This window comes from Rattus norvegicus, chromosome 1 (genome assembly GCF_021556685.1).
Source record: "Rattus norvegicus strain SHRSP/BbbUtx chromosome 1, alternate assembly SHRSP_T2T, whole genome shotgun sequence".
NCBI classification, from domain to species: domain Eukaryota; kingdom Metazoa; phylum Chordata; class Mammalia; order Rodentia; family Muridae; genus Rattus; species Rattus norvegicus.
Window position 1 is genome coordinate 88,407,293 of NC_141534.1, and position 10,453 is coordinate 88,417,745.

At 54.0% G+C, this 10,453-nt stretch overlaps 1 protein-coding gene across 15 annotated transcripts in view; it reads left to right on the top strand.

The window, feature by feature from the left end:
- Window positions 1-8,871, top strand: part of Zc3h4 (zinc finger CCCH-type containing 4) — a 37,476-nt gene extending 28,605 nt beyond the window's left edge. For 9 of the 15 annotated variants that reach the window (XM_087588087.1, XM_087588102.1, XM_087588115.1 and 6 more), the window contains 3 exons: window positions 252-610; window positions 786-1,165; window positions 5,253-8,866. In XM_087588087.1, coding sequence (XP_087444213.1) covers window positions 252-610; window positions 786-1,165; window positions 5,253-6,742 — 2,229 coding nt within the window. In that variant the 3' untranslated portion in view covers window positions 6,743-8,866. 15 annotated transcript variants of the gene reach the window in all.
- Window positions 8,872-10,453: the final 1,582 nt, after the last annotated feature.

Sequence of the window (10,453 nt, forward strand, 5' to 3'; positions counted from 1 at the left end):
GAAAAATCTGTCTCAGGTCATTAGAGGCCTAGGAGGGAGGCTACCTTCAAACTTGATCTTCCTGCTTCCTCATCCCTAACGCTAAGATTGCAATCGTGTAGCACTATGCCCAGTTTGATGAAGCAGATGAATTTAGGTCCTAGACCCTGTGCTCTAAAGGCCCCCAGCAGGTGTGTGTTTTAAGTTTTTCCTCAGAAAATTGAGTCTGACTTAGTAGAGTCTTCTGATGTGACTTCCTCTGCTTCCCACAGATGTTGGCTGATGATGCAGAAGCAGGTGCTGAGGATGAGAAGGAGGTGGAAGAGTTGAAGAAGCAGGGCATCAACCCCTTGCCTAAGCCACCTCCTGGTGTGGGGCTCCTGCCTACTCCTCCACGGCCCCCTGGACCCCCAGCCCCCACCTCTCCTAACGGCAGGCCCATGCAAGGTGGCCCTCCTCCTCCACCACCACCCCCTCCCCCACCTCCTGGGCCTCCTCAAATGGCCATGCCAGCACATGAACCGCTGTCCCCACAGCAGCTACAGCAGGACATGTACAACAAGAAGATCCCCTCTTTGTTTGAGATTGTGGTGCGACCCACAGGGCAGCTAGCTGAGAAACTGGGCGTGAGGTGAGTATATTGCTTGCCCTTAGAAGCACAGGCGCATGGCCTGGCAGGGCTCTGTCCTTCTGAAGCTGTCATTCCCCATTTGGGCTCCTGGCCCCAGGCTCTAAGTGAGCACTGCTGGCTGGGTGCTGCTGCCTTTCCTTAGCAGCTTCATCACAAGAACCATTTCCTCTTCTAGGTTCCCTGGACCTGGTGGACCCTCAGGGCCAATGGGTCCTGGCCCCAACATGGGACCCCCAGGGCCAATGGGGGGGCCCATGCATCCTGACATGCACCCAGACATGCACCCTGATATGCACCCCGACATGCACCCCGACATGCACCCCGATATGCACCCCGACATGCACCCTGACATGCATCCTGACATGCCAATGGGTCCTGGCATGAACCCTGGCCCTCCCATGGGTCCTGGTGGCCCCCCAATGATGCCCTATGGTCCTGGAGACTCCCCACACTCTGGAATGATGGCTCCTATCCCGCCAGCCCAGAACTTCTATGAGAACTTCTACCCGCAGCAAGAGGGCATGGAAATGGAGCCGGGTCTTGTTGGGGATGCAGGTATGTAGGCAACAGCTAGACTGCAGAGCTGGGCTCACCAGGGTGGGATGGAGGTCAGAAGTGACTTTTCTTCCTTGGCCAGTCTTACAGCAGCATTCCAGTTCCATTCCCAGTCTATAGGTGTTTTAAATATTAGGGGGCCCTTGACCTTATGGGGGCTGGAGGACTCTTGTGTTTGTTGTCAGTGTAGGAAACAGTACTCATAGGGCCTAGCATCAATCGTGAGCAAGGCAAAAATGCCTTAGGAGGCTGTGCTTGTGTGCCTGGCACCATCAGGAGGAAGGCAGGGCCCCTCTTCCAGGTAGTGCTGGGCTCACTAACTCTGCCTGTCTGAAACCATTGACTGGACAGGTTCTTGCCTGTGTCCTGTGATGTTAGCAACCTCGGTGTCCAGCATAGTCAAGGATAGATGCTGTGGGAGATTCAAGGAGGAGGAGGGACCTGCCCCAGGCCAAAGCTCAGAGTCGTGGTCTCTGTCCTTGCTATAGTTGCATTTTAGTAGAGCAAACCAGAGAGAAGTCGGATGGCTCATTTTAGCTTTAGCCATTGTTAGAAAATAGCATAGGACTGTACAGAGCCACAGCCCTAGCAGGGACAGTCATCTGAAGCATCTCTGAGAATGTAACCAGGTGCCATAGCTGACCAGCTTATCTGAGGACAGCAGAGATAGAGATGGCTATGCATCTATAAAGGAGTGAGAGAGCGACATCTTAACATATGCAGGTGTGTGTGTCACTGTGGTATCGCCCGCTCTACCGAGCAGTAGAGGGCAGCAGGACATGCACTTGTGGCTCCCAGTGCTTGGGAGGATACAGTGAGACTGCCAATCAGCCAGAACAGTGGTGGGAGTTTCCGGGTTCCCGTGCAGTTGCTGACAGCAGGTGCATCCAGGTGGAGACCAGGAGGTAGCCAAGGATACAGAGATGAGTCACGGGGTTTGGGACTGGCACGTTGGAGCCAATGTGACCTGTATGTATGTGCTGTGTAGGGCTGGAAGGAGCAGCTAGGAGGATGGGCGCCAAGTATAGGCAGGCCTTCACCGACATTCAGGCTGTTCTGTTGGATGTGAGGATCACTGCTGCCTCAAAGCACAAGGAGCCTGGGAGGTGCGGGGGTGCGGGGATAAAGCATCCACAATGCATGGTAAAGAGTGGGTTTGAAGAGATGCTAGAAAAGGCAGACCAACAAATGGAGGGAGATGCTGTTGACTGGCCTGAGTTAGTTGCTTGTTGATGATAGGTGTCTCTACAGCGAAAGTGAGCTCTAATGTGAGTTCCAGGAACTACTCTTTACAGCACAGAGCTGCTGTGGTTTCTGTACATTTACTTGGCCTTCTGGCGATTGATGTTCTATGGAGGTGAAGCCTCTGCCTGTGTCCCAGCTCCCGAGGAGCTGTAGCATAGAAGAGGTCCCATTAGGCTCTAACCAAAACTCAGGCCACCTTCACTCACTGTGAGGTCTTACAGTTTTGCAGTTTGTGGTATATATGGGGGGTGGTGAGGTGGTGGTGCACATAGCAGTATGCAAGTGTGCGTAGACCGAGTTGACCTGTTTGTGTATTATCACTGTACATCTAAGGCAGAACTCATTTGAACCTAAGTGATTGCCATTTCAGCTAGTACAGCTCTCTAGGCACCGGGACACCCGCCTACTCACCAAGTACTGACTGCTGGGCCATTGCCAGGCTTGCCTTGCTTCAGGTTGTAGTGGCGATCCAGTTGTGTGACAGTAGGCTACTGAGCCATCTTCCTGGGCCCCAGTTTCTCTATTTAAATACCAGACTACCTCCTTTGGTGGCATGAACCACATCTCTGATGCTCGGTATCTTGTCCTAGCTGGATAAAAGTCATGTCACATGTGCAAGGGACAGTTGACTCTTGACAGACCTGGGCATGCTAGCTCAGCACCCTACGATCCAGGGACTCAGTGAGACAGTGGTGTTGTATCTGCTATACGTAGTGGACCTGGTCGTTGAGGGAGGAGAGACTTGCTCTGGCCGTGCAAGGGAAGCTGCCTCATGCAGTCAGTGACTCCAGGGACGCTGAGAGGAAGGGTTGGGGGGATGCCGTGAGCTGGACTGAGATTTTAGTGTGTTTCGTTCTCTCCTGGGAGATGCAGTGACTTTCTTACAGGTATATCTAACCTCCAGGGTAGGCACTGCATGCAGCTGAGAGAAGCTAGGAATGCAGCACAACACAAAATCTTAAACTTAATTAAGCATTATGACTATGCTGGGCATCATGGCTCACGCCTTCAATCCCAGCACTCGGTAGGCAGAGGCAGGTGGATCCTTGTGAGTTCAAAGCCAACCTGGTCTGTTTAGAGAGTTCCAGGCCATCCAGGGCTGCGTAGTGAGCTCTTTCCTCAAAAACAAACAAAATTAGGACCTTTGTTTTTGTGTGTATGAGATTATTTCTTTGATTACATGCTTTCTCGAGCATGAACTTGGTAGATGACAGTATCACATTACAGTGTCAAACACTTAGACGTACCTGCAAGAAGCCATGAGACCACTCATGGCAGATGATAAACCAAGCCTGCTTCCTGTGAGGACAGCAGCAGCTACCTAGCCTGAGAGGGGTATGGCCTGTCCACAGACATCCTGCCTGAGGTGTATGCACACAGTGTGCTGACATCCATAGCCTGAGGTGTATGCACACAGTGTGCTGACATCCATAAGCATCTATCATGCCTTCCCTGAGCCTCATCCTTTCCCTGCCAGCTGGCCCACTATGGGCTCCTGCTGGACTCTCAAGGCACCCATGCCTGGGGAGGAGGAAGGGACGGGTGGCCATCCTCATCCTCACACTTGCCACCAGTCTTGGCTTTTCCAACGGAGGCCTTCCCGACACAAACCCTCTTCCCTGCCACAGAGGACTACGGGCACTACGAAGAGTTGCCGGGGCAGCCTGGGGAGCCCCTCTTCCCTGAGCACCCTCTGGAGCCTGACAGCTTTCCCGAGGGAGGGCCCCCAGGCCGGCCGAAGGCAGGCGCCGGTGTACCCGACTTCTTGCCCTCGGCTCAGAGGGCCCTGTACCTGAGGATCCAGCAGAAGCAGCAGGAGGAGGAGAGAGCGAGGAGGCTGGCTGAGAGCAGCAAGCAGGACCGGGAGAATGAGGAAGGCATGTGTCCCCCTGCAGGGGCCCAGCCGGCTCTGTGCAGGGACGAGGGGGGGCACCTAGGCTGGGTGCTGTGTCTGAAAGTAGCTTGGCAGGGAGGCTCTGTCCCTTGTCGGCCGCCTCACTCTGAGGAAGTGGAGGCCAGGGCTGCTCCTCTGCATCTTGGGTTTGGAAGACTCCTGAGTCCGTGAAGAAGGGTGGTGGGCTGGTTCCTAGCTCAGACTGCATTTCCTAAAGAAGCTGGAGAGACAGACGTTCTCACTGCCCGATCCCTAGGTTATAAACTTGGGAAGCCAAGACCAAAGAGGACTGACCAACCAGCATAGAGATGCAGATCATGAGTGCTGTAGTCACAGGGTCAAGTGGTCACCCGGTGGCATCCACCTCAGGGCTGAATACTGGAGCAGGGCTCTCTGGAGTTTGGGAGCAAGCTAGTGGGAATAGCAGGAGGAAGGACAAAGTCGGCGGCCCCACCCTGGTGGCTCAGGGGCTCTGTTTGCTGTTGTACTTGCCCTTCCCTGACCCCTGAACCGCTTTGAGGGGCCTGGGGATGCGTGTGTGAGCTGTCAGCATGGCTGTTAACCGGACTTCCAGCAAGAGGTACCTAGTGCTGGTCTAGCCATATTTGTCTGGACCGAATCTGCTTGGAGGGTGGGAAGAAGCAGCGGGCTGTGAGCACTGAGGCCTAGCCCTACCCTGACTTAATGGCACCATACCTCTATTTCATGTGTCTAGTAAGCAAGTTGATGACAGGACTTCCTTGGGTGATTGCGAGATATTCAGGTCAGACTGCCTACCAGGAATGGTCTGAGAGAGAAGCCACGATGATATCACTGCTCAGAGCCAGGCCATGCCACCCCCAGCTCCTAGCTGGAAGCACAGAACCACACATCAGGGACAACTAGGGGTACAAGAGGACTATGGGATGCAGCCATTCATGCCTCTCCATTTGCTCTGCTCTCTCTCAGGTGACACTGGAAACTGGTACTCAAGTGACGAGGATGAAGGGGGAAGCAGTGTCACATCTATCCTCAAGACATTGAGGCAACAGACGTCAAGCCGACCCCAGGCTTCAGTTGGGGAACCAAGCAGCAGTGGGCTGGGGGATCCCCGGCTCCAGAAGGGACACACCACAGGAGGCCGACTGGCTGACCCCCGCCTCAGTCGGGACCCAAGACTCAGCCGCCATGCAGAGACTTCAGGAGGGTCTGGCCCAGGGGATTCAGGGCCCTCTGACCCTCGGTTAGCTCGTGCTCTGCCCACCTCCAAGACTGAAGGCAGCCTTCATTCCAGCCCTGCATGCCCCAGCGGTTCAAAAGGACAGCCCCCTGCAGAAGAGGAGGAAGGGGAGAGGGCCTTGCGTGAGAAGGCAGTAACCATTCCCCTGGACCCCCTGCCTGGACACCCACTTCGGGACCCTCGCTCTCAGCTGCAACAGTTCAGCCACATCAAGAAGGATGTGACCCTGAGCAAGCCGAGCTTTGCTCGCACAGTCCTCTGGAACCCTGAAGACCTGATCCCCTTGCCCATCCCCAAGCAGGACGTACCCCCAGTACCTGCTGCCCTGCAGTCCCTACCCGCCCTAGATCCTAGGCTACACCGTTCCACACCCCCTGGACCTCCCAATACCCGGCAGCAGCGTCCAGGGTCCACAGATCCCAGCACCTCTGGCTCTAACCTACCTGACTTTGAACTCCTCTCTCGAATCCTCAAGACTGTCAATGTCAACACCCCTGGCCAGAGTGAAAAGCCCAGTGATCCCAGGGTGCGGAAGACCCCTACTGACCCCAGATTACAGAAGCCAGCAGATCCTGGGGCAGCCTCCCGTGCAGCCAAGCCCTGTCCTACTGAAGCATCGCCTCCTGCTGCCAGCCCAAGTGGGGACTCCCCACCAGCCACGGCTCCCTATGACCCCCGAGTACTGGCAGCTGGTGGCTTGGGCCAGGGCAGCAGCAGTGGGCAGAGCAGTGTGCTAAGTGGCATCAGCTTGTATGACCCAAGGACTCCCAATGCAGGTGGCAAAACTGCAGAGCTAACTTCCGACACAAGTGCTCAGCCCAAGGGTCCTGAGGGCAATGGAAAGAGCTCAGCCTCCAAGGCAAAGGAGCCCCCGTTTGTCCGAAAGTCTGCCCTGGAGCAGCCAGAGACAGGGAAGGCCAGCACAGATGGTGCCACCGCCACGGACAGATACAATAGCTACAACCGGCCCCGGCCTAAGGCCACAGCAGCCCCCACTGCTGCCTCATCCACCCCGCCCCCTGAGGGGGCCACAACCCAACCTGGGGTACACAACCTACCAGTGCCCACTCTCTTTGGAACTGTAAAGCCAACCCCCAAAACAGGCACAGGGAGCCCATTTGCTGGCAACAGCCCTGCCCGTGAGGGTGAGCAGGATGCGGGTTCCCTGAAGGACGTTTTTAAAGGCTTTGACCCCACAGCCTCCCCCTTCTGCCAGTAGTGTTAGTGGGGGCCAGTGCTCCTCCCACTCCACCACCCTCCCAGGGTGACATTTAGGGCAGCCTCCAGAGTTATGGGCGGGAGGTGGGGCAGGCGGGCAGGGTGTTCTTTCTTCACATTTTTCTTCCCCCCCCCCCCTTTTTTTCTCCTTTTTTAAATAGTACTTCTTTGAGTCATAAATTGTATCTAATCATCTTGGGGTCTGGTCAGTGCTGCAGGCTCCTGGGCTCCCTCTGCCCAGTGAGCAACTTATACCCTGCATTGGACAGTGGCAAGTACCCGGCCTGGGGCTCCCCTGGAGCTGAGGGAAGCATGACTGGGAAAGCACTGAAGGCCACTCACCCTGTGCTGCTGGAAGTTTGTCAGAACCACATCACATGGTGTGGAGCTGGTACAGGAGTTTCTAGAGCCCCGGGGTCAACTGTCCTCTCTAGCATGTAGTCTGTGTCAGCTTGCTTCAGGACAAAGCAATAGTGAAGTGAGAGAAAGGGCCTGGCGAAGCCCGGCCCAAACCTGCTCGGCCTATGCACCCCGCATTCTCCGTCCAGGGTTAGCCCTGAAAGTAGCAGACACCCTGCAACCCTGCAGGGGACCCTTGATAAGACAGACCTGTAGGAGCAGGCCTGGCAAGGCTGGGACAGCCCCCTGAAGCATTCTCCCTCAGTATTACCTACCCTGTGCCACTGGCCTGACTCTCGAGACAGCTCAAGGATCCGTGGTGTGGCCACCTGCCAGGCCCCCAAGGAGAGGCCAAGAGTGGCCCTGGCAAAGTGTGTCTGCTGGTTGCTTCCACACCCTTAGCCATGTTACCTGTAGAGTACCAGATAGTGTTTGCTTCCCCTCCCGAGCTGACAGAGCTGGATGTCAGTGATCTGTTGTGGTGTTGCATTATTGAGTCCTTCCCAAAATGCTGAGGAAACAGCAGGTATCCAGCTGGTGTGTTGGCCTTTTCTAGGAAAGGGATCAAGCCCCTTCAGGTGGGGAGGCCCAAAGTATCTGCCATAAACCACATAGTGAAGGCATTTCCACAGCCTCCCCCATTAACACACCTTAGGGCTGGCCTTGTCCAAAGAATGAGGGTAGTCAGAGACTCCTGTGACCATGTCCCTAAAATTGGATCAGGAAACTGGGTAAGACCTGCAGACCTTTCTGCCTCTCGGTCACATGCCAGGCCCTACAGGTCTGCTTTCTTGCAGCCTGCCTCTTTTATATTGGGTCTATTGACCCAACTGCTTCCTTCTTGCTAATAAGGAGACCTGACACACACAGCCAGTGGATTCCCCTCCACCTCAGGGGAGGGGACAGGCTCCCATGTCCCATCCCACACCACCCTCATACCCTCCACACCCCAAAGGAATCCCTTCAAAACAGTTTGGAGCCTGTAGCCAGGGTGGGAGGGGCTTGTGCCCCACAGCCTCACAACCCTTGGGGTCAGTGCACCAAGATCAGGTTGGTTGGTTTGTCTTGTGTTTTTTATTTTTGTTTTATTTTCTTAAACAATCATCAATGAGATTTGTCTTTGGGCCCCAGCCCTGGCCTCATGGCCAAGACTGGGGCCATGGTGAGCATAGGATAGGAAGAGTACAGTGTGGCAGTGTTTGGATCCCCTTCACCCCTTTGGAAATTCCCTTTTTGAAGGCCAGGCTTGGTAGTGCGCCTGTCATCCCGGCACTCAGGAGGAGGGGCAGGAGGATCACAGGTTCAAAGCCAGCCTGGTCTATATTAGAAAAAAGCTGTCCTTTTGCTAAAGAAAAAATTAAATGAATTTTTAAGGCTGAAATCTGTGGGTGAGGTGGAGTCTGGAGCCTTCCTCCGGAACAGTTAACTGAAGGCCCTCATGGAACAAGGACATCCGCTTGAATCCCCACTTGCCGTCAGGCCACACTCGTAAAGAAAGATTGTTCTCTAACCAGGATTGTAACAAACGTGTAAATAGTATTTCTGAGTTGAAAGTCGATGGTGCAAATATGTATATAACGTACTGTATTTTTACAATGATCGTCGCATGGCTCTCCCGCCCCTTTTGTACTCAGTATCTGTCTTCCAGAAACCTCACCTGCCTTCTCATGTGGTCTCTTAATCCAGTAATTGTATTACTGCCATTAAAGGATGCAGTTATTTTAAACAGTCGTCAAGTCTAGTCTCGTCTCTGCCCTGTCCCCGCCAGCGGGGACCCAGTTATTCAGGGTCCCGAAGAGGCTTTCTACCTGTGGGCCAAAATGGGGGTGAAGAGAAGAAGGAGACCAAGCAAAAGTTCTGTTGTCAAGGTCTCGTTTATTGGGATGAACATTGCAGCTTTTAAGGCTTTCAGGTAGGGGGAGTGACCTTTGTGAAATATGAAGGAGGGGGAGATGAGGGTATAGGCAGTGATAGCTGGAGGCAAAGAAGTCAGGCGATGAGGTCAGGTGGTGGAGACACTGGGTGTTGACTGAGGAGATAACTGGTATCTGCTCGAGCTGAGGCATCCCTTGAATGTTATACTCCTGTGCCGTAAATTCATGGGAGAGGCTTTATCCAACAATCTTAAGATTTATGGCAGTCATCTTCGGGGTGAGTCTCTGTGGCCAAACAGCCCAGAGTCACTTTGAACCATGCAGTCAAAAAGCGGCTAGGCCCAAATCCAATATGGCTCCGTGCATCTCCCCCATTTTTCTTTAAAAAAAAAAAAAACCATTAGGTGGAAGTAGTGGTCTGAGAGAGATTAGACATGCCTCACAGAGTGCCCAGCTCGGCCATGGCAAGCCACTCTTGCAGTTAGGACTGCACCCCAATGGCTAGGAATGAACTTATGCTGTAACACACCGTTCTGGGCTATACGTGTGTGTTATTGGGGGAGAAACTGGGCAGAGGAGCATTTGACCGGCCCGCACGTTTAAACGGGGTGTAGCCACCTCTGTCTTAGGATCGACCTCTCAAACCCTAGCCTTATCTGTCATAGGATCACCTTGTCGCCCCCAAGGTTCCTGTCTTAGATTGGTCAAGGGTCAGAGGAAGTTGCCCGTCCCTGAGGATAGCTACATCAGGTCATCTTCTCATTCCTCTCACTTGAGCCCAGGGGCGAAAGAGCAAGGGCCAGATGGCATTAATATAAGAGATTGTGGAAATTGAGCCTCTCCCGATAAGTTGTAGGCACCTCATCTGGTTCTCCTCAGCTGTTATGGCCATACCACCAAGGGCCTAGTCAAGCCTCTCCTATAATAAAATTTAGAATTCCCAATTGTTAGCAACTACTCCAGAAAGTTCACCCACTGTGCTTGCTTAACAATAGATTGGGGGAGGGTAGCTCCAGACACTGCAGACACAATGGCTGCAGCAGTAATGGCTGCTACAATAGCAGCGAAAATGCCAAGGTCTTTCCCAGGACAGTTCAGGATCGGTCATTCTTCTCTGGAACAACCAGCAGGCAATGGGACCATGTCTGAGATCTGCAAAACAGGGCAGAGTTCCCCAGTCCACAGCAGCTTCCACCAAGCAACAGTGCACAGAGGGTCGGAGCGCAGGCCGTGGTGGGACGGGACACAATGACTGCAGCAACGCCAGAATTTCTGTGATGACAAAAGATGAGTGGGAATCCTCCATATTCCTCCAAGGACACAGGAATGACTCCAGGGACCCGAACCAGGAGAGCTGAATCTTCATGCTCCCAGGATCAGCAAGTCTCACCAGCCACTCGGGCAGCTGGCACACTCCTGTAGCATCCTGTAGAAAAAAC